The following is a 25,887-nucleotide window of genomic DNA, read 5'->3' as shown; positions in this document are numbered from 1 at the left end:
GGTGCTTTGAGACAGCAGAAGTTTCCCTCACTCGGATCAGAATCTTGATGGGCTTTTATCTTATATATCAAACAAGCAGTCCTTGTTAATGGCAACATGGCTTGTTGTTTCTAATGCATATTTAATACTGCTGTTTATTAAAACAAAATACTACTGTTTGTAATAAAGAAGAGCACATGCAGGCAATTTTATAGTTGTTTGGAACTAATCATTAGACTTGTGCAAACATGAAAACAAACACAAAGGGTGCGTTTTCGTTGTTCTGCCCGAATACCGAAAAAACGAATATGGCGGCGCACTTGAGTCCTTAAAGCTCTTAAAGTCTTGGTGCCAAAGCTGCTGCGTAGTGTGTACCGTGTTAACCCCGTATGGTTGGTAAAGAAGGGCAAATGATGCTCTCCTATACCAAATGGACTAAAGTACACTTATTTCAATTTGTACATGATATAAATATCTAAACCTTCTTATTTTAGACTATACGTGAAGCTACAAGTAATGTACAAATGCTTTAAGTAGTGGCCCCAGATCTTTACAGCAGCCAGGGGACAACTGGCCATTTTTCCATATTTTCCCTGGTTGTTTGAGTGCATGTGCCATTTAGTCCTATAGACTCCTACTATTTATATAGCATAATAATACCGTATAATCTGAAGTCACGCGTTTCAATGTTAACATTCGACAAAATCAGTCTTACCAACCAATTTATGTGCTACTTTGCTGCAGAAAGACAAATGCAATATTCTATCAGCGAGTAGTCAGAAGGAACAGAAAAAAGGATGAAATGTCTCTAAAATGTTCTACATAGTAGCTTTTGGACATCTCATTACCTCTCCAACCTCAGACAGAAGACAGTCCATTCCGAATACTGCTTCGATATTTCAAAAAAGAGAAAAATCAATAATTCAAACCTCAGGTTGCACATTTTTACTGCTTCCCTTGCACACTGTCTTTTTAAATGAATACGTTAACAGCACCAAAGGGAAAACCTCTAAAAAAAGATGCTGCTTTTAAAACTGGAGACTATGAAGTAGATATTTCATGTTTCCTTTTCTCATTGATAGGTGTTAGTAAATAAAGAAAACATGTATAGTAGACATGCAATTGGGCAAACCATGATTCGGACAAATTATTTGATTAGTTTTTGGCCCATTAGTTCTTGGATAACGAATTCTGTTTCCTGCCCATTTGTTTTGGACAAAAATTGGGCAGCATTTTAAATTCTCAACCGAAATGTCTTGTCCAACACTCATATTTACTTCCACTTACTCTACCAGGCTCTACCTCTCATTTTCGTTCACTCTCTCATGCTGTCTGAATGTCTTCTCTGACGACCACTTCCGTGTCTCACATCTTCTTATTCTACATCGTCTTCTCTTTTCTCTTCCCTTCTGTCTTTTCTCTCTTCTTTATTCATACACATCTATGGGGACATAACCTCCCGGCAAACTTCTGACAAACTGGTGAAGTTTCTGGAGAAAATTACTATTGCTGTGGGGAGATGGAGACCATGCTGTTTGGCTAATGGTCCCTGACTTCTGACTTGCTCTTATTTCCCAATAAATCAGGTTTCCTAAAGATCCTGGGTGTCTGCCTTGGTGTTCCCAGGGATCAGCTCTTGGGCCTTTACTCTTCTCCATTGACACCTCTTTCCTTGAACAACTCATATCTTCTTTTTGGCTTCTTATACCAACCTAATCTACATTTTCATCTCCTGACCTCTCACATTCTCTTCTAACTCACCTCAGCCTGTATTTCTAGAATTGCACTATGGATCGTGTCACACTACATGATGCTCAACAAGACTGCCATCCCCTCTGTCTACTGTTGACCACTATACCATCCAACCAACAGACCACGATGCCTTGGTGTCACACTTGACTCTGCTCTCTTCTTCATCTGTTACCTTTACCTAAACATCTTCCAAATTTGGCCATTTGTCTTTTTCTCATCTGCTGCTCTACTGTGCCAATGGCTCCATTGACTCCCCATACCCTCCAGAATCAAATTCAAACTTCTTACTTCTTAAACAATTTATGTTTAATTTTGGATTATCCAGAATTAAAATAAAAACTCCCCATATGTATAACCATTTTTTAGACAGTCATAAATTAAAATGACATTTTATATCTTATATATATAATGGTGTGTGTGTGTCAGGATTATGCTGTATAACATTATAATATATTATATATAATAATACTATAATAACATTATAGCTGTAACACAAAATACAGCCATTATTTTGATCCCGACCTCGAGATCTCTGGATACTTATTGCAAGAGGTAAAATGCCTGTGTCTGTATCTCTTTCCCAATACCTTTCATTGTTACAGTGCAGCTGCAAATTAGGTCTGTCTGCCGGTGGCATTGAACATAGAAGAATAAGCTATTCTTTAGAACAATTAAGTAATTAGGGTGCAGATAAACAGTGGGGGTGTAAGTTGGTATGTAAATGCAGTCGGATGTATGCTTTCTTTGTTGCATATCAAATCATCTTAATTTTGTAGAACTACATAGAAAATTTTGTTCTGTGCCTCTATTTACATTCTATTAAGCCAAGAATAGGAAGCAGAGCCAAATATTAATTGAAGTTGAACTGCAACATATCCTGAATTATTCAAACTCCTAGGGTACATGGTTTTTTTTTCTCTCTCTCTCTCTGACACATACACAAAACACTTATTTCGGAAATGGTTGAGTACTAAAAGTATTTGAAAAACGTCTCTTTTTGCAGTGGTATAGAATTTAAAAAAAGGAGAGCACATTGAGGGAAGTGTCTTAAGATTAATTCTGTTAGAAAGGGCGACTATTAGAATGTTCCTGCTGATTGATTCACTGTTATTTTGCACCAGAACCACTTTAAATACATAATCTCAAAAATATTTTGCCAAACGTGTTCTTCATGAAAAAAATATTGTACTTAAGTGACATTTTAGATAAAAGTCCCTGCCATAGGAAGTCCTTTCCAGAAGATTGCCCCTTCATTGTCACATGAAATTGTAGAGTTTAGTTCAGGGGTGTCCAACGTGTGGCCCGCCGTACAGGGGTGTGTGTGGCTGGGGGATAATACACATGGCAGTGGGGGCATCAATAGACAAGACGGTGGTTAGGCATCACATTAACCAATACAAAAGGGGTGAGGACATCAATACACAATGGTGTGGGGGCACAAATGCACAAAAGGGGGCAATACACAAGGCTGTGGGGGACATTAATCAATAGTAAAGGGGGCCTGGCTGGGGCATCAACACACAAGGGGGCAAAAATGCAAAAGGGGCAGTTAATGACAAAGCAGTGTAGAGCCTGTCCTGGTCTGGGTGTCGGCGTGGCAGAGCCTGTCCTGGTGTGTGTGTGTGTGTGTTTGGGTGTCGGCATGGCAAAGCCTGTCCTGGTGTGTGTGTTTGGCTGTTGGCGTGGCAAAACCTGTCCTGGTGTGTGTGTTTGGGAGTCGGTGTGGCAGAGCCTGTCCTGGTATGTGTGTGTTTGGGCATCTGTGTGGCAGAGCCTGTCCTGGTGTTTGTGTGTTTGGGCATCTGTGTGGCAGATCCTGTCCTGGTGTGTGTGTTTGTATGTCGGTGTGGCAAAGTCTGTCCTGGTGTGTGTGTTTGGTCATCTGTTTCCTGGCACTTTACTTACTGTAGGAATAAATAGAACTATTAAATTTTTTCTTATACAGGGATAAAACGCCCTCCTTGGCCCAGAAAGAGGGAAAGTAAAGGTTTTGTGTTTATTAAAAAGGATTAGTGGTACTAAATTGTGGCTTCAGGCATCCCGTGTATGATTACTTTTTTTTAGTTTACTGACTACTCCCAGTCCCATCACATAAGATTCTATCCTATATTATCTGCCGAGCACTGATGTCATCTTTATCTAATATCCATCGATGCAGATGAGTTAAAATTCTGTCTATTTTATTTATTTCCATAAAATGGCTAAACTTGTTTTAAATGGTTTGTGGACTGACTTTGTTTTACTGTTTATGTAATTTAGTATTGATAGAACGACATATAAAAGTTGATCAAAAAAACTTTTCCACTACTTTTTTCATTATCGCCAAATTAACCCTGTATTAATATACATTATAAAGCTACAAGGCCATATTTTCTCTCAGTGAAAAATGAGTGCGGCCCACGCACACATGCATTTCTGATGAAGTGGCCCACTGCAGAAAAATCTTGGACACCCCTGGTTTAGGTGATTTACAATTCAGGTTGTAAACCCTTTCTCCACACTTGCCTCATATCATAACATTTGCTATGCTATAGTATAATGTACATTGATAACTTTGGCTCCATTAGATTCCATAAATAAATTGTAAGCTCACAAAGGAAGCCTCTCTTCCCTGTTTACAAAATAATGCCTTATTGTGTTTTAATGTTTTCACTTTTTTGATATTGTTGTTAGTGTCAACTTCTTTTTTGTAATAGAGGTAGGGATTCTGCTGGTGCTTTATAAATACATTGTGAGATAATGTTATAATCCATCATGTTGGCCTTTGAATAATATCGCAGGTCGTATACTCACAGAACATCAGCTTGGGTGAAAGTGGTAGTCAACCGGGAAAAAGGCCTTCAACTCAACAAAGTCAACTCGGTTCCAAAGAAGCATGTGAGTTGACTCAGGGCTCTAAACAAAAATAGAGGTGTCCAACTTGACAACCAACTACATCACCAGTTTGACTTCTCTGATTGACAGACTTGTATGGCAGACTTTCTTGCTTATCTATATCTGGAACTCAAATGACATTTCAGTCTCAAACCTGTAATGCAGAACAAACAATCTGGTCCCTTTTTTGATTTAACAGAGTAGCAAGGAACTCCTCTGTATCACAGCAGGTGGTACAGCAGGCTTGGGCATTACTTTGTATGAAACACTATTGCAAGTATAGAGGAAGGTAAGCAGTGTTCTGTTTGATACCTACTTACGCAGTTAGTGTAGTTGAATAAGACACATCATCGTCAAGGTCAATCATTTAAAGGTATTTCTCTCTCTACTATTCCAGCTAAAAACAGACTGTTTCTTAGGCTCTTTTGCCTGTTCTATTATATCATCAACATCAACTGTTTTTATATGTAATGTGTAAGAAAAGGCACTGAAGAAAGTTTAATGTTAATTTAAAACTCCTAGACAAGCTGTAAAGCAAGCCCAGGCCGGCTAGTTTGCCTACCGGGCAAATGCATGGTTGGGCCAGCAGCCCCATAGGTCTGCATATTTACTAATACTTCCACACCAGTGGCAGATCAGGTCCTGGAGTGTGTGACGCCACACGTGATGTGTGAGCTCCAAGCTGTTTAGCCTTCACCATCCCAGCTTTGCTGTAAAGACTTGTTTTCACCGAAGCACTAAAATGCCACTGAATTAGATTTCCACTTCTACTTCTGTATAATGTAACAATATGAACTCCCGCTTTTTTAACATGTGGGTCTGGTGGCATAGGATAGGGGGCAAGAGAAGGTCAATTTACAATTGCCGACTTGTCTTCTGAACACTTAGAAATTTACTCAACTGGGAGAGTCATGTTGATGAATTGAAAAAACCCTTTATGCTGGGTGAGGGGGGTATAGGGCTCTGTACTACCTTAAGTTCATTAATTATCCTTACCACATCATGAAGGAAGGAGTGCAATAGTCAGGCCTTGGGGTTATTGGGACTCCTGTGATATGCTGTTCCATTTTATATATTTTTATTTTAACATAGTTTTAAATGCATATACATGGCTCTGGGTGTTTTTGTTTTACAATTTTATAAATTTCAAGTAGGTAAATGTGGGTTTCATACTTTCACATGTACTCCCACGCATATATAAATAAACCACCCTTATTAATTGCTGCAAGAGAGGCCACTTACAACCTCATATTTAAATTCATGGTCACTGTCAGCATTGGTGCAGTCTGGCCATAAAAGAAAACGTTGGTTTTCACTTTTACTTATAAGCTCTTTATAATAAATTTCGTTTTTCACAGGATGATCTTCAGTGTTATACATTGGTTCTTTTTAATAAAACATGCTTTCATCTGGGACTTTGTCTCGCATGTTTATAAGCATTTGCTAAATGACACAATAGCAAGCTTATATTGTGGTGTCAGGGAGAAATCCATAACATTAATCCTGATGATTGGGGACAGATTTGCTACAAGGATACCAGGTATTCCCCTGTAGGGCGCTTGTTCTGTGTCAGGTTCAGAAGCTGGCTATCTCCTGAGAGTGGCCATAGACGAGATATAGCAGTTTTGGTGCTAACAGAGGTTTGATCTCATGTTCTTGCAGTTTTGTAGTGTGTGTGCACAAAAGTGGTATAGTGCGGCTGAGGATGCTCTGGTTGGCAGAGAGCGGTGTAGTGTGTTTGCAGGGCCAGCCCAAGGCATAATGCCGCTTTGGGCGAAGTTTAAAGTGCCAACCCCCCCCCATTATCTACCCTTCCTCTGCTCCCCCCATTATCTACCCTTACTCTCCCTCCCTATAATCTACCCTTACTCTCCATCCCTATTATATATCATATATCCTCCTTTGTACTTACCTTTCAGCAGTCCTGCGGCGAGTCTCCCTGCTCGGTTTCAGTGCCGGCTTGTAATATTGAGTGCCGGAAATGACGTCATCTTCTGGCGCTCAGCATTACAAGCCGGCACCGAGACCGAGCTAGAGGGCTCGCAACGGAGAGAGAGGGGTGCCGAGCGGGTAAGCGAAAACCACTCGGCGCCCTTCTCTCCTCCGCTTTTTTTTTAAAAAAAGGGCTTGGGGCCGCCTGGAGCAATTGCCCCAGTCTGCTCCATGGTAGGGCTGGCCCTGTGTGTTTGGATGAGTCTACTCTTTGTGTGTGGCTAAGAGTGGTATGAAGGTTGAAAAGTGGTTTAATGTGTGCTACTGAGTATGATTTGTTTGTGGCTGAGTGTGTGGCTTGCCATTCATTTAGGTGTGTGCACGGCTGAATGTGACATGCGTACCAGAAAGTGGGGTAATGTTTACAGCTGGGTGTGAGAGGGCTGAGGGTGGTGGTATATGATGTGTATGTTTGAGTGCATGACAATTGGTTGAGAATAATGTGTGCACTAGATTTTGTATAGAGCTGATTTTTATTTCCAGTACAGTCTTGCACGCAATCCAGACAGGGGTACCATGCTTTGATGTATGCTGCCAAGCGCTCTCCCATCATTCATTCCTTATGTTTGTTGTTGGTTAGTGTTACATTTTTACCTTTGCGGTTTAATAATAATGAAGTTTGTTAAAGGCAACTTCAAACGATTCATGGAATAAACAAATTATGAATTAGAAACTCAACACCCGAGGCTGCAAAACTCTAGATAAATAATTCTGGGCACAATTATTTTCCCATACTTACAATTTGCAAAGACTCTAAAGATGCATCATGCTGCTTATACATGAATTTTCTTTTTAAGTTGCGTTATTCTTTACTTAAAAAAATGGGAGCTTTGCCTTCCTAGTTATAAAAAATATTTCTATGGAAATGTTAGTTGCCAGTTTTTGGCCTACCGGCTACAGAAAGAAAAACAAAATATTGTTATTCTTTTTTAAGCAAATATAGTAATTTTTGTGATGATTATATTCTAACATATGTAGTCTAAAAGCACTTTGTCTGCCACTACACAGCAGCGAGAACATATCCAAAATACTCACAAGTTAATTGCATTCAAAATATTCCATTAAAATTTATTTTACATTTTAACTTCTCATTTGCACTAAGAGCAACAGCTGAAGGAACTTAACATATTATATTTTTGGAGACACACCGGCTGCCGTTAAATAAATGAACTTGTAATAATTTTTTTTGTGATACTATTTATGTAAATTTTAAAGGGGGGAGATTGGTCATTTATTTTCATCGGCTCCTTACGCACTGACAAAATGTTTATTGTAGCAATTTATTAATGTTCACATCCATCTCAATAAGCTGAAAAAATAGGTCTCTTCTGTCATTTCAGTTTTTCTGTAGTATTTGCCATATCGGATTTAAATTAAGAATTACAGGACTGCCAGTAATATAATCGTGGAACAAAGAAGTATGATACTTAACAAAAGATATTGTATATTTAATAAGGATTTAATGTATCTAAATGGCACATATTTTTCATAGTATGAATTACTTTACATCTATCAAAACAGAGCAGCCAGGGATGGTGGCAAGAGAGGGGCCTGCCCAATTGATAATTTGGGGGCAAAGCCATATACTCAACATAGAACACCTCAACATCTGCAAAATCTGAATTCTTACGGTTTATATAGCAACATATTATACCATATTATATTATAGCAACAGCAATATATAACAGAGATGATGCTGCTAAACCAACTTTACCATAAGCAGAAATATTTTAGGAATATCTAAAATTAAATATTGTAAGCAAAAGGCAACAAAACATTTAAAATGTAACAGCGCTACAGAATCTACTGGCATAATATAAATAAATGTAATGTAAATGTTATACAAAATCAACACGTGAAGACCAAACAATGTAACACATTTCACAGTGCTGTACGTTTAACTCATAGCACAAATGACTAAGTGTGTTACAAAATGATTAAAACATCCTTTGGTGAGCTTTGATAGATGCTCTAATTGATTTTTTAAAAATTTTATCCTAGGGTTATTTTCCATACCCAGAGTACTTGTTTTTTTAAATATCACACCTCTAACCACATAAACTGAAGTGATTTGCTCAAAGGTGTGTTGTTTGTTTCCCTATATACTTGGGCATTTATTATTATATATACTACTGAAGATTAGAACAAATGCATCATCATTTTTTTATTTCTTTATTTTTGGTTTACTGTTTACTTGCAAAGGGATCTTTTCACTACTGTTATCACTGGACAGAGGACCCGAACGCCCTTCTTATTTCAGAATTCCTATTATGACATCAATGCATTCAAAGGACCTTACACAATTCCAACCAGTGTTAAAATATGTTAATGTGTCTAATAAAGGCATACAGCTGTTACCACGTCATAACAATATTTAGTATTTCAATGTATCAGAAGCATTTCAAACTATAGGGAAACTAGAAATAGGCTAAATCGACCATAGTTGACAATTTTTATAATCATCTATGACACACAAATAATTTTGTTCATGAAAATAAATGTCATGGTTGAGAAATATTGCTTACAATTTGATAATGTTTTCCACATTTCAGACTGGCAGTCCAGATGGAGAGTAACTGCCACGTTTCAAAAACATATTGAGTTTATTCACTAGGACTCATTAACACTAGATTGTATTTCTTTGGGCATGTTGTGGATCCCACTGATACTCAAAGGGTTAAAATATAATAATAGTGACCATTGTTGGATATTTGTTGTAGGACTAAAAAAAGTTGGAAATTGGAATGGAATTTGTGTTTTGGGGTTCCAATCGGTATAATCAGGCATAATGTTTCTTAATTTATTAAGTGTTTTTTTCTTAATGGGAAGCATATAACATTATGAAGCAGAAGAACAAAAAACACTAATTTGATAATACAGTAGAACACGTGGGATTTTCAGAAGGGACAGGCATCATCCAAACTCTATAAGTCCCCCATCCAGAACCTAAACTGCAAGTTGGACAACAATGCCATGTCTGATTGGATGGAGTTTATCTACATAAATAAGACGAGGAATAGTAATTTCCAAAAACAAACAGCAAATTACATTGTCTCTAATTGTAAACTAAACATAATGACATCCATGTAATGTCCGTTGGAGCTAAGATGAATAATTTAAAGAAAGCAACAAAACAGCAGGTTTTATTTTCAGCTTAATCCAGCTCGGCAACACATTCTGTTACGAAAAAATAATTCTACAAAATTAAACAAATCTCTCAAAATAAAAAATTTAACACTGCTGCCATATTTGGGAATTGGAAATACAGCAGAAGAGGGGATTCGAAATGTCGTTCTTCGTATACTGTTAGATTCAGACTCTCATCAGGCAAGTGCTACATTTCAGACACCCCTTATGTAGCAAAATCATGCATCTGGATAGCAGCTACTTGTCTGACACAGATTTTTAACACAAAGCAGTTAGGATAATTTACCAAGCTTGACGATAAGATGCATTTCCCAACATGGCTACTATTGTAAAGCTGTGGAAACTTAATAAAACCTTTATTGTACATATGACAACCCTTAGCTACAACTTCTGTCAGCCATTAAAAAAGTGTTCTTTTCAGGCATTATCTCTGCCAGTTCTTACCAGTTTGCCAACTGACATCAGATAAAAATTCTACAAGACTGCTGTGCAAGCGCACGCTAATTAACCATCAGCTTAATTAGACAATTTACTGTGTAATTAGCAGCCAATTAGTCAACACCTCTCAGATCTTATTGACTGCTGTGACAGCGTACTCTAGTTTGCACATTCCAATACACAAGTTACCTTTCCTCTCCCTAGTTAATCCCCGTGCAACAATATACAGGACAGTCAACAGTGATTATTTCTCAAGATCTACAAACACAGTAGAAAATAAATCAATACCTCCCGTTTCCAATTTTTCGGTTGTTTACCGGATATCATTTGGCACAGCCATGAACGGACTTAAAAATGCCAAACAATATTGTTTTCAAATGACCTTTTCTTGTGACCTAATACATAGATAACATTACAGGTAAATGGTACAAACAATGATTTTATTGACTATTATAAATTCTATTGGCATACCAGATATTTGCCTCCAGCTGAGTACAAAATGTTTATAGTACTTTAATTGTTTTTATTAAGTTATCATAAGGCTTTTTTTCCCATCTTCATGGATGGGCTTTAGACTATTAGCATCATTATATTAGACACTGAAATTTTAAAGTTACAGATTGTTTTTGCGAGTGCTAATGAAAGTTGACTTACGTTCACATTTTTGAAAACTTGAGAGCACACATGGTTTTTAAAAAGAGCCCATTATGTTTTGCAATTTTTTGAGAAAAGAGAAAAATTACCACCATCTCAGGGTACAGAACTCAAGTGGTGATTTTTTGACTACAGTAAAGACTTCTATTATCTGTGTCTTGCATTAGGCATGGGTATATAAATGTTTTTCTATGACATGTGATTTAGAAAATAGTATGTACACAATAAATCTAAAACTGCTTCAAGATGATGTGGCCCCATGCAGAGTTATATTAGTGCGTCCTATGCCCTTTTGTTCATTTCCTCTCCTTTTTAAATAAATAAAATATCAAGCCAGGAGGCGAACGACATACAAATTCAAAAAGAAATTCAACATTGCACATATGTTGACCTACCACCTTCATTTGGAAGCCCAACCATCAAAAGGTGGCAAAGCATATTTTTAATGTTTAATTTTAATGTTTAATTTAGTGACCAACCTAGTTGAAATGCATGGTTTGCAATTCAACTACAATATTAAGCACCAAACAGAAATACTGTATGATAGCTTACTATTGCTAAAAATAAGCTGCATTAAAAGCACTACAAAACACTCCTCTTTAGCAATACAGCAGGGTGCAAATAAATACATGCACAGACAGGTAAAACACTATATGCAAGGGACAATGTCATCATTTCCATGTCAACACATAGACTGTGACATAAGAAACCACTCTGCAAAATTAAGAGCATGACCTACAAGTTATATGGTCTTATTTAGTACCGAATTTGGTCACTTCGATAAGGATGGACTAATGAAATGAGATCATGTAATCATGAATTCGTTTATCTAAATGTGTAGGAACATTTGAATCCTGGCTCATTTAGTCTTTGATTAACACATTGCATTTACAAAGGTTTCCTCAATTGTATAAGAATCTATTAGAGATTAGATTTGTGAATTCGGATGCATATTTCATTAATTTGTACAAATCTCCTAAAGAGGCAAAACCTCCCCACAAGTAAATAGCTCAAAATTTCTGTTCACATTTTTAGGCTCACTCACTCCCATCTGCTTACACTCTCATTCACATTCTCTCACACTCTCATTGACGCTCTCTCATGCACACTAAATGTCTTCCTACCTTTTCCGACGACCACTTTCACATCCCTCAGCTTCTTTTCTTCTCTAGCATCTACTTGTTCTTCTGTCTTCTTTCATCGTACGCATCTCTGCGCACTTCCTGGTGATCTTCTACAAAAATAGTGGAGCTTCTGGTGATATTCTGTCCCCCCATTGGACCATCAGGGGAAAGGGTGTACCTGGAAGCTCTTTCATTTTGCCCGAAGATAAGCTATTACAAATTTCAATGGCAGAGCTTCCAGTGACATCATTTCACCCTTTGGAGTGTGAGAGAGTGAAGAGAGAGTGAATGAGAATGAATGTGGGCGTCGTTTCCGAATGTAAAAATCCGCAAACGAATGGGCCAAGAACTGAAACATGTGCCCAAGTTGTTATTGGCCCATTTGCACATGTCTATTTACCTTTGATCATGATCTATCATATCTATGATCATTTTGCTTTCTGTCAAAAAAGCGCATAAACGCTTTGTTACCTAGAATGATCTTAACATTCTTTAACATCAATAATAAACATATAGTGACTTCATATTGGTTGTTTGAAGTATTAGCTTGGGTTTGTGATCCAAGAGGCTTTTATCACTAGGGAATGTTTTTGAAAAGAGCACAGTGGCATTTCTGCAGTTTCACGCTGAGAAAATGTTGTCTTTTAATATGTCCATCAGGTGTTTAATTGTTTAAATTCCATGACACAAAAAAGCAAAAAGCTTCAGACAGTGGAACAGATTAGTTAACAATATTTTACTAATAAGCATGTAGCACATTTTATCTGTCACTGTAGCTTGGGAAACTGTGTGATTTTTAATTATTTTTATTTCTACTCTGAATTCAGAAACATCATCCATTAAATTCACATTATTTCTTTAAAGGTGTATTGACTTTAGTATTCAGATATACAAACATTTTGATACATTTTGTATTTAATCTCACAATAACTTTTTTTTTCTAAAATAAATTGAGTGAGTCATCGAAATCAAGGAATCTTTACAAATCGAGTTGTTTTGCACCACAGCTTCAGCAATTACAGTGTCTAGTTTTCCTGATAGCCCACAATAATGTTCTAAATGATGTTCTTTCCATAATGATGTTCTAAATACTTTCTAGTGGAGGTCTAAAGTCACTTGGTGGTGATTCTCTAACATCAAAGTGTTATTTATGAGGTTAGTCATCTTGATTTAATGCACACTGGGGGCAGTTTGAGTAAAAACTTTGCAGATCTTCTACATGTTTGCAGGTGTACTCATTTTTTATTAGTGAAAAACACTTCTAAATTAATAAGGAATTTGGATCAAAACTCAAATTTCACCACAACCAACTTTTCTTAGAGAATTACCTTCATGTTCAGTAGATTTTACAAAACAAAAAGTGACCAGATTTGAAGCCATCAACCAGAGTTGTGTAAGCTTATGTCCTCTACTTGATTGATTATGTCACTTGTCAAGTGCAATGTGGTCTGGTTCATGTTGATGATTACATGTGAAAATTAAGTCAGACTGCAGAGGAAGATAGCAATGTCCTTCAGATGCATCCTTTGCCAGACTGCTCTACAAGGAACTAGGTGGTCCACATGGTGTGACCTTTCTGGAAATCAGAGTTTAAACATATGTGCATCTATGATGACACAGAATGTAATACTGAGAAACACCACCAATATCAGCTAATGGAGTAAATTAAGAATTGATTTATATTTACTTAAATGCAATAAAACATTAGCTGCGTACTGCTTCCAGGGCTAAATATGTATTTTAGAATCCTATTTCAACAGTTATATTGTTGTCATTTTTGTTTCTATGTTTCATTTAACTTTACTTCACTTAACATTGTATTCTCTCATGATTGCCTCTATTTAACACTTCAAATCAATTCTGAAATGCTCTCTGTATTTATAAAACACATATATAACTTCTTGCCTTCCTATTTTTCTTTTGAACATGGTGACAGTTAATAGCATGTAATAGTCACCTCAAAATGTACAATCGCAAATGCAAATATATAAACCCATATGTTAGTTTCCTCCAAGTTTAATTGTATTTGTTACCCTCAAATTTCCATATGGATGCTCCGCTATCAGCATTTACTGGAAGAGTTGAAGATCTGAAACATGTCAAGAAAGCATATTCTACTTTCCAAGGACCTCCTTCTCATCATCTTTTTGCTTAAGCTTTCAAAGTTTTGAATGTGTAACTTCTGTATGTGGAGGTTTCCAAATGTGTTATGTATTCCAAGGATAAAATATTTTAAAGATGAAGCCAGGCAACCAAGAGTATACTATATGAGATTATTTTTATAATGGCATGATAAAGGCAGCTGCAAATCGTATGACTTCCTAACAAAATAAAGGCCCCCAGAACCCAATATATAACCAGTTGTTTTATATACAAAAATGATACATTATTAAACAGTGGTACCCACTACACCCAATTTAAAAATAAACAAAATGTACATTTTGTCTATAGTCTAGGTGAGGTTATTAACCAGTTGACATACCAATAAACAGCCAGCATACCCACATTGAACATTAAGCTAAAAAATGTCAAATCATGTGAGTATTTTTACAACTTTGAATCATGTTACCTCCCTAATGCACTCCCGAATGCACCTAATGTTACCCCACACATTCCTAGTTTCACTTTTTTTGATAATATTAAGCAGTAAGGATGTTGTGACCAATGTGAAAATTACATGGGGTTTATGTATTAAAACTACCTATAGAATGTTGTTTATAACTTTTTATTTAGATTAAAAGTTATGCACACTGAGATTGGTTGTTATCTGTGGTAGAGCCAGCATTAACTGATCAATTAACTTTTCTGAAGTTTTTTCTCCCTTTTCCATGATCCACCTTTGCAAAAGTTTCCTGGACCAATCAAGGAAAATCAAAATGTAAGTTTTAAGTTAAAAGGGAAGAATAATCACACAGATCCTAGCAAAAGGCAAGAAAAAGGTTCCTCATACGATACCAAGTAGGTGGGCCATCTTTAAACACCTTATAACAGCCTCATACGGTGTACAGAGGTGTAAAATGTAGGACTTGGGAAACTTGACAAATCTATTTTAAACATACGGTATTACTCCTCAAGTAAGCAGAAAAAAAAGGTTCATAACGTTTGTCCATGGGCACAAAACGGAACCTTAATATTGTGAAATATTTAATGTGCTAACCAAGGTCTATCTTCTGTCTAGCTTTACTTTATACCATCGACCTTGACAAAATCTATTTCAGCTTTATGCCAATAGAAGAAAACACAAGGTAACCTGAGTGCTTTGACATGCATGGCAATGTTTAGTTGTAAAATTTAGAAAAGCACTTGATATTTTAACGATTAAACACTTGGTAAACAGATTTTTGTAACATAATCACACTAATTATGCAGAGCATCTAGAAGAGATAATCTTTCCCTTATGGCCTTCCTAAACTGATGCAGTTTCAGCTGATTTAAGTGTTCTTCACTGGGAGGAAAGTCATATTTCTTTTTAGCTTTAGAAAGACACAATTAATCAATAAGTAATGACTGTTAAATAAACCGTTAGTCTATCACTACTGTTAGTAAAAATTGCATTTCATCAACAGTTTGTGAGTAATACATAATGTAATTTGGTTACAGTATAGTAATAGAAATATAATTTACTATTCTAGTGAACACATAGACCTGTTATTTGGTAAGTATATTTATAAATGGTCTGCTATAAGTGTTTAATTCAATAACAAGTTTGATATACATATATTATATATATATCATATCTGTTTTATTTAAAATAATTATGCAGGGTCACCTCAGCTCGCCCTGTAAGTGTAGCTAATCTGAGTTGACACTTGGGAACTTGGTATGGTTTCAGTCAAAGTCTCTGGATAAAGATGATCTTTAATCATTTTAGGGTACCCAAACTACTAACCCTGCCCCTTTAAAAGTTAACTGGAACCAGCCCCATCCCTATGCACAGCAAACCCCGCTCTTGGATGCTTATCCTGTAGAGTAAATGTAGCGACAAGAAAATTTCAACCAAGAGAGGACAATCTGCAAAAGAGTACAGAGTACTAATTTTGCAGCAGTTGTAATAACAACTAATAAAAAAAGTGGAAAAAGTTAAATAAAACCAATCATTAAATTAGTAAATATTTTGTATTAATAATTCATACAGATACTGACAGAAATTAATATTAGGAATCTCCACAACAATGTAGCAATATACTGCATGAATAAGCATGGATAAACCCCCAAACAAGTGACTATTAATCTATACACCCTAGACAGAGGCGGTCGTCAGAGACACCACCCTCATTTTTGCTAATTAAACCACCCCCATAGGGGTGGAGCTAACAGCCACACGAGCAAGAGTCAATGAGAAAACAAATCAGCTATCAACTCAGTAGATCCCAGAATAAAGTGCGGAAGCATCCAATAGAGGTTGTAACACGTAAAATAAATATATATATATATATATATATATATATATATATATATATATATAATAAAATATCTCCTACATTCCTTACAATAATTTGTAGTAAATATAATATACATAATTATTAGGCATTCATAGCCATAATCATAACAAAAATATATCAAAAATACAGAAGAACATCACTGAAAGTGGCACTTTAACCCCTTAAGGACAATGGGCGGTCCCTAAACCCATTGGAAACAATGCATTTTGAGCCTGTACATGTACGGGCTTTGTCATTAACGGGTTCAAATCTTCGTGAAGGCCATGGGGGAATAAGGTCTTCATAAATGGGCGGCTTGTTCTCCCTACATATTGGAGGCCACAAGGGCACTCCAGTAAGACTACAAAGCTTAGACTGCATGAGAAAAATGTCTTCATTTAATAGACTTCCCCCCTAAAATGTAATTGTTTTTATACAGCTATTACCCTCACTGCAATGGCCAAATTTATAATATAATCTGAGTTTTCTATAGTGTTCCCTTCTAGGATCATAATCATTTTTTCACATGTGTAAGTGAGCTTATTTGTTTATTCCTTTTTTATGTATATGCAATATATTGCTACATGATTGTGCAATTTCCTGCTATTCATTTTCTGCCAATATATTTGTATGTACTTTTATATGAACTATTTATTAATGGTTGTTTTTATTTAATTTTTCTGGTATGATAAAAATATACTATATCGATCGCAAATTTCGGGTTGCAGCTTTTTTTTTTTTTCTTTTTTTTTTTTAAATCAGAGCGCTGTCCATTTTTTATCTGTTTTTTTCCTATCACCACCAGATCTGTCTAAATAAGATGGTAGCTTTCTGAAGCAATTTAAACTTTGTCTTACTTGTGGCCTGGGAACCAGTTAAAAAGGATAAGACACTTCTACTTTGTATATACACCTTTCATAGGGGTTGGTAAAGTTTATTCCTTTTTATAATATTAGTTTCAATTACATTTATTCACACTGGTGATTATATAGCGCTCCATCTTGGAATTTCAAATAACTAATAAAATAGTGCACTTTGACAAGACTACTACTTAGAGCCAAAAATAATAAATTCTGTGTATCATCACTGTAATAAATTCTCGGTGTCAGGTAATTTAATGAAGCTTTAATTGGGATACCTGTGCCCATGCTGGAATATCCCAAACCTGCAGCCTTTTTTGTGGTCCTCCAGAACTAGGGTTAGGAACCACTGGCACTTCACATATTTTAAATAACAATCAATTTCTCATTTTTCTTTCTGTTCACTTATATGCTACATATGCATTTTATACTGGACCTAGCCTGACCACGTAACCGTTATACTAATGATCTGATCCTTTTGTCTTCCTTAAAACTAAACTGATTTCATTCTTCACCGTATCCGTATAACAATTTAAAAAAAAGAAATGCTGTTGTTTGCTGAGATATCAACTGGCATTTCACTTAAAGTCAATGCTCTATTTTTGTTACAGCATATTAGACCACAATCTGCTATCTACAAATGTCAGTGGTAAAAAAAAACACAGATGAGATCCAAAACAATGCACTAAATTGCCAGCACAGATAAATAAAGGGAAATTACTCAGCTGATTATTTTTATAACAAAATAGGTTTGATCATCAATGTCTTGTTAAACTCACTAATAAGAGAGAAAAAAAATATACGTACAACATATATAACACCAAAATGCAGATCGTCAATCTTTAAACAACAATGAGGGACTGGTGATGTCGGCAGGACGGGATAATAAAACCTGAAGCAGATGTTTAGACAGGTCTCTAATTTTCTCTCAAGTCCCTTGGTAAGCATTTAATTTCTTTATTATATGCAAGCTAGGCAAATTGTACTCCATCAAAACTGTTGTGAAATTTTAATATTTTATATCATAACAAAACTCCATAGAATAACCTTTCTCTTAATAGGAACATCAGAATTTCAAATGTCAAGTCTGCTCCTTTTAATACATTTTAAATAGCTTTTTCGACTGAGCATGGTAGTGTTTTAATTTTGTATAGGTACTTTAGCTTGTAATGTATATATTATATACATATAGATACATATATTTATTTATTTATTTATAATTTTAAGTAGCTCAACTGCAAACAAATAAAACATTTAAACAGCTTGGCCCCATTATTATAATATTTTTGCAAAACTACCATCTAAGGTTTTGTTCTTTTACCTGTTTTTTTAATGACACTAATATGCCATGGTAATATGAGTTCTATAAAATAAAATACACATTTTTAGTAAGCCTAGAAAAGTATGGTAGTGTACACTAATAACCTCTACATTACTAGAGAAAAAAAATTAAAAATCGGAGCATATGAGCCAGTAATAAATGTTTGGGGAGGTTACAGCTGGCAAAGTGTGTGTACGGATGGAAGATGGTGCATAATAATTTTCTGAATGTGTTTCAAAAAGACAAGAAATGTTAATGCAGATTATTCTAAGACATTTACTGTTATGCTACAGTAATTTCGATTGAAAATTTGAAAATAAGCTCATTAAAGAAATTGTCTCCATTTTTTTTTTAATTAGAACTGAAGACACAAGTAACATGGCTGAGTACTTGTAAAAAATAATAATCATTTTTGGTCTAAACATTTTTCGTCACTGGATGAAAACAGAAATTAGGGAACTCGAGATGTATACTTGAAGGGGAAAGTCACTAGATCCGCCACCAGCGGACAAAATACATGAACGGATATCTGGAGGGACATTCTTAATTATAGGAGTGGAGACTGTTAAATCCATGTCCAAGAGTGTCATCTTTTTTTCTATCCACATTTGTTTATTAGGGAAAGTGTTAACATTATGTGGTTATAGACACTAAAGTAGATTATATATAATCATACATGCACTTAAGAATGGCCTCCCATAATTTTCCAATCATATAGGGTAAGATGTGCACATACAATTGAATATTTTCCCAATAAATGAAATATATACTGGTTAATTGTAGAGTATCATTGCCTTTAAACTAGATGATAAACAATAAACCAGATTTCTATACATTCGTACAGTATAGCTTTTTAGTTTGCAATTTAATTTGCACATAATCACAGTGCCATCTTTGTATGAGTTAAATGAGGTGAAGGCAAAAAATAGCTAAAAAAAAAAAAAAAATCAGATCTGCCATGAACTTTGTCTGTGCAATCACATCACTGAGTGCAAGTAATGAAAGCAGCGTGGCTGATTATCGAAAGTGACAGCCACACAAATCAATGCATGTCGCCAGCAGAGTAAAAGCAGATGTTTCTGATTAATCAGAATTACGTGTTCACATCGAAATAAAAGCAAACATTATACAATCTAAATCTGGTACTTAACAGTTCCACAAAGAAAACCGCTTATGCTTATTATATGTAGCTTTGTCTAAGGAGTCTTGAGGCAGCAGCAGAACACCGCACCGAACACAGCAATGCAGAGCTAGCCAATGAGACTAGTCCTGATCCTTGGGAAATATGTCATATGTGTTGACACGAACACACTCCTCGGTACTAGATTCAGTTTCCTACAAAATAATATTTTACTCACAATAAGTACAAATTGAGTTGACTTACTTTTTCGAGAGAAAAGGTTTTTGTTACTGCAAATCCCCAACCCGCCTCAAAGGCTCTGCGAATCATTGGAGCGCTAGTAGTAGGAGGCGCACTTGCAAGGCCGAAAGGATTCATAAATTGCAGTCCGACCATTTCCACGCTAATATCTACCAAATCAATTGGTGTATAAAAGAGTGGTAGCTCAGGTTTTTCAGGAATCGACACACCTTGTGAACTCTGTCAAAATAAATAATTTATATATTTATTATTTATTTACAATTCTATATTACCAACTTTGAGACTATTAGAAAAATAGAACACAACCCAACATGGGAGTGTTTACACTATCTAGAACTAGTTTACACTATCTAGAACATGAAAAGATAATAGAAAACTGTAAAACTGTTGTACTTCTAAACTAAAGCCGATTTTTCAAAGATGGCTGAAGAACATATTCTGAAAGACAGCAAATCAAGTATCCTCTTTCTAAGACTTCCAAATTAGGAAGCCATTACTCATTTCAAAGATATTTTAATAAATAGGAATTTATACTATTTCCAGCATATGTGAACAATAAAACGTATTAATACAGATACATAGATTGTTGATTTTCCTTTATGCATTTCATTTTGACTTTAAACTGTAATGGTCACTTTTATCATCTGTTTGTACCAAGCATTTGCCCGCCGTTCCTAAGAATTAGTGCATGAAAATGATTGCAAATAAAAAAGGTTGTCAGTGTGTTACTTTTCTGTATTTACATTTGTTTAGTTACCTGTATATACTTATGTATATGCCACGATGCTTGTTTTCCATCGTTACAGGATTCCACAGTAGTATTAGCCAAACCTCCAATATCTCCCCCAGCGAACACTCCAGGGTCACTGGTTTGCATTGTTTCCTGATTGATTTCAGGTAGACCCCATCTGTTAAACTTTATAGACTTCATTGCATTTATCACTGCAAATAAAGAAAGAAATACATAAGTGGAGAAAGCCCGAAGCATGCTCAATAAGTGAATGAAAAAAAGGTAAATGGTGTGAATGGACAATTAAAGTTTAATTAATCTTACCTTTGCAATGAAATGAAATATAATTTGTTCATCAATGCCTTTTTATATTTTTATTATTTATTATTGAATATTTTAAACAGTACTTAATAACTAGGGAGATTAAAGAACCTTCACAATAACATTTTCAATAGGCAAAAATAATAATAATAAAAAAAACACAAACAAATATGTTGTGATGATTTCTTATTAAAACTCATAACAGGCTCTTGATTACCAATTACGAATGCATTGTAAATAAATTTCAGATTTGTCTTGACCTTAGTGTTTAATCTTATCAGCTGGATACAAAATCTTAGGGACTTTACGTTTTAGAAATGGAAACGACAAAAATACATTAATAACAAGGTTCAAGAAAAAGGGAGCAGAAGTTTCAAAGGACACCAAAGAAAATAATCATTTTTTTTTTCTTTAATCCATCACAGTGAATTGCTGCTTTGAATACATATCCCATGTCCTTGATAGAAGGGTAAGAGATTATAAACCACAGACTAAGATTAATATGTTCATCTATATGTTGAATTTCACAGAACATTCTCTAATTTACTCACTCTTAATTTGGAAGAAAATATCTGATATTTTATATTCACTATTTGACTTAATTGTTTTTTTGTTTGGAATTAAGAAAATGGTTAATTTAAGATATATGTTGTGTTATGCAGAAATAGTACTCTATCAGAAGGCTATAATTTGGTCAAAATAAAAGCACATGATTAATAATATAGGGGCTAGCACCTATCTGTTCCTTTACTAAAAGGGGAAATGGGAAGCTACCTAAGATCCAAACATTCTCAAGCGTCCAGGTTTATACATCTTAACTACTGATTCTTTCAGGTATATAGAGAACTATATGAACCCTATTGATGGGTTGGTTCCAGTAAGGACACATTGCTGAGAAAAAGTGTGCATGTGTACATGATCCCAGTTTAAGCAACTAGTGGGAATCTGTATAAAATAATGATGTAGCTCAGAATTTACACAGTAAGGACACTGAGAAAATATTATGTTTATTTTCATTTCAGAATTATAATTTTCTGTTGTTCTAAAACTGAGTCAGAGAACGTTTTAATTTGTTACAGTAACCCCTTATGTTCTTTAAACGCCACCAAAATGTAAGGACTAAAGTGAAACAGGGATATCCGTCGTCATGTACAGGAATTGTTTGTAAACAATTGTAAATGCAACACAAAGGACAAATACTGTTTTTGAATCTATTTTTAGCATTTCATTGCATACCTAGTAGGCACTGGCGATATGACCTGTTTATCAAGATGTACATTTTGTCACCCAGAATTTTACTATTTTGCAAAATACAACAAAATCTCACAAAAATGCTACTTTAATGTTAATTTATGGGGGGTTTTTTTATTAAAAAAAAAAAAAAAACAAATCAAACGCAAAGAAAATAAAATTCAAGGACGGGATAAAAATTTGGGACAAATGCTAAAACTACAATCTAGTGAACAGGAAAGCAAATTTAGGACAGATGACAGGTATTCAACAATACATTCTGATTGAGTTAACAACTTATAAATCAGAAGGCCCATGGAGCTTAAATCCTTTGGCCTCCAAGTAATCACATAATTCTGATTACAGAAAAATATCTATACATATTTATTTTGGTGAAAATTCTATACAACAATATAAGAAGAAAACGTTTTTTCCCTAAGCATTTATTTTGTGGTTTCACACAAATTTGGTGTTTTGTTCAAATTTTAAACTCTTAATACCAGGTGGCCAAGGCAGCAGGGGTCCTTTATAAGGGGGCACCTGCTGTTGAAGGAGCAGGCCAAGTTTGAGAGATCATGGATCTCCCTCTAACCCACCCAAAATTAAAGGAAGCGTGAGGTCTGTTCATACATGATGGATGCTGAGCACTGCGTTATGATGTCATATCCTGGCACTCAGGACTGAAGCCGCCCACACCACAAGGGAGCTCTTAAACAGGAGTCTGTAGGAACACATTTTGCGCACCTACCACAGCACCATCGTGTTAAGAAGAAAGAAAAGAAGCGGGAGAAATGGGGAATATAATAAGAAAGGGGAGGAATTGGAATAAGGGGTAAGATAATGAGGAATAAGAAATAAAGAGAAATAAAAGAGATAGGCAAAGATAAAGAGAAGGTGAGAAGGAAAAAGAAGAGAGATAAAGAAACAGGGGAGATAATGAGAAATGGTAGTATATTTGTATTGTGAAAGTGTTTGTATGTTAGGGCAAATGTGTCTAAGGGCAAGCATGTGGCTGCAAGAGTAAGTGTAAGGCAGGATGTTTGTTTGTAAGGGCAAGCGTGAGTGTGCGTGTGTATGTATGTGTTGTTAGGGCACCGTTTATTTACGTATTTGTACAGTCTAGCCATTACTATTGCTATTTTGAGCCTAAAGAAAATAGAATGATTAACTAACACAATAAAATATTGTTGTATATGTAAAATAATTTGGGGGTATCAAGAGAATATTCTTGCCTGGGGTCCCACTTGGTCTATGTCGGATCCTGATGGCAAAATGGAGTTAACATGGCATCATGATATAATTACATTGCCCGCTGCCTTAGACCTGGTCATCCAGGGTAAGTGCCCCTCTCGCGGCCACCGCCTTTACTACCATGTCTTAAAGGCACACTGTGCCTTTTACTGAATGTTATGGCAAGGCTAGCTTGGTACAGTACTCAGAGGTCTTCCTTGTAACTGGCCTATTGAAAAGTGGCACACCATGGGACCTAATCATCCAAGATGGCAATCAGGGGTATTCATGAGATTCTAATCCAGTTTGTCACACTGTAGTGAGTAGTTCTCAATAAGAAGGATGGACAGACACAAGGGTTTGGGACAGGCTAGCAGCCATGCTCCCCCTCACCAAGGACCAGGGTAGCATTACTGTTATGTATTCATGTGGGGGGATGTATTTCTACCTGAGGTACATGCTTTTTCCAACAGCAGAATGAGATACTCACAACAGTGATAAATGAATACTTCACTGCACAGAATATTTCTCACTTTATCAATAAAGGATATCCTATGGTTTCCATGAATAGTAACAAGCAAATATTTACATATGTTCTAGACAGCGAGGAAACCCAGAGCTCCAAGAGATCAAAAATACCATGTTGCAAGCTTTTCTTTTTGTATGGATTAAAAATGTATTTTAGCGGCAAATAAAAAATGAATTGTCATTTTGAATTCACAGAAGCAGACAATGACTCTTAATATTATCAACCATCTGTACACTCGACATAATCATTCTACACTGCTAAAGACTCCAAAAAATCATTTGGAGTAGTTAGTAACCTCAAAAGACTGGAGGGAAGGCAGAATGGATTAATTAACAGGGATAATGAGATCATGTTCAAAATAAAATGCCTAGTATGCATGCATTACAGCACTGTCTATTACGTACGCCAACATTGGGTTAAATTACAAGTTGGTAGAGTTTTTGTTCAATGTATTTTTGACAGCTCTCAATGTTTGACACAGATTCAGGTCACGTTAAATTGCTAGCAACTCCACTTTAATGTGTCTGCTATAAGCCAAGGATGCTGTCTGTTATTTTCAGATCTAAAAGGTTGCTGTTTATAGGTTGCTGCGCAATAAACAAATTATTATTTTGGTGGGTCCTAATACTTTTGTCCATATAGTGGTGCACGAAGCAAGGTCCATAAAGACATGATTGGATGAGTTTGATGTGAAAGAACTTGACTGGCCGCACAGAGCCCTCACCTCAACCCCATCGAACATCTTTGGGATGAACTGTAATGGAGATTGTGAGCCAGGCCTTCTTGACCAACATCAGTGCCTGACCTCACAAATGCTCTAAATGGGCAAAAATTCCCACAGAAACACTCCAAAATCTTGTGGAACACCTTCCCAGGAGAGTGGAAGCTATTGGTGTCCTTGTTGGTGTATTGGTCAATAAGGACAATACTTTTGTCCATATAGTGTACATACATACACACAAAGATAAAGTTCCCCTGTATAAGGGCTCAGTGGGGAGATGGATTCCTTGCCCCTTCATTGGAGCTGCCTCATTTTACTAGTTATCCAAGTCTGTCTTATTATATAGATTATTTGAAGGAGTGTTGTTGAAACCGACCACAAGTACTGAGGGTGGGTGGGCTAAGCAGAGTAGATTTTATGGCTGATTGCAAAGCCCCCATACAAAATTATTTACATTACAGAGAGTGTCCTGTTATGAGGTGCTGGGGTTCTCACCCTTCCCCTGCTCCACAACTTGCTTCAGTTCAGCAAAAAAGAACACCTCAGCTGATACTAACAAGCAGTCTTTTTATCCCTCCTTTTTGCTGGTTACCTGCTAATTAGCCAGCCCATTTCCTGTTGTGCTTTGGCTACTTGGCTGCAGAGGCTCAGTTAGTCTCTGCCCTTGCGTGGTCTCTAATCTCCAAGCGGAGACACTAGTCCCCAAAAGAGAGTGTCATTCCAGGAACGCCTGTGGATTGTTACAAATACTATCACTGCAGTTACCAGTACCTGTTTCTTTACATGTATGTGTATGCCATTTATGCTGTTTAGACTGTGCGCCTCTTTCTTTATATTTTTAGTTTATTAGTTTACTGTCCCAGAGAATACTGCAGAAGCTGCTTTTCCATTTATGAAAAAAGAACAGAATAATGCTTTCCCCATATTCTACCATATATATGTGACAAAACTTCTATCATCTTTTCATTTTTCTAGAACACAGTCTTCTAGGGCAATAAAGCACAAAAATGACAAAAACTGTTACAGTACCCTCTGGTCATGACACAGTCTCTGTCTCTTCATTCTCTACAACCTCCCCAATGCCTCTAGGCAGTGAATATATATATATATATATATATATATATATATATATATATATATATATATATATATACGCAATTGATAAGCTGACTTCTGTACCAGT

At 35.9% G+C, this 25,887-nt stretch overlaps 1 protein-coding gene across 1 annotated transcript in view; it reads right to left on the bottom strand.

The window, feature by feature from the left end:
- Positions 1 to 25,887, bottom strand: part of DPYD (dihydropyrimidine dehydrogenase) — a 325,720-nt gene that overhangs the window by 113,624 nt on the left and 186,209 nt on the right. Inside the window, exons 12-13 of the mRNA XM_053470008.1 lie at positions 20,701 to 20,885; positions 19,947 to 20,162 (exon numbers count right to left, since the gene is read on the bottom strand). Coding sequence (XP_053325983.1) covers positions 19,947 to 20,162; positions 20,701 to 20,885 — 401 coding nt within the window. The remainder of the gene's footprint in view (positions 1 to 19,946; positions 20,163 to 20,700; positions 20,886 to 25,887) is intronic.

The sequence above is a fragment of the Spea bombifrons genome, chromosome 6, assembly GCF_027358695.1.
Source record: "Spea bombifrons isolate aSpeBom1 chromosome 6, aSpeBom1.2.pri, whole genome shotgun sequence".
Classification (NCBI taxonomy): domain Eukaryota; kingdom Metazoa; phylum Chordata; class Amphibia; order Anura; family Pelobatidae; genus Spea; species Spea bombifrons.
Note: the sequence above shows the minus strand (reverse complement) of the source record. Positions and strands in the feature narration are given on the sequence as shown.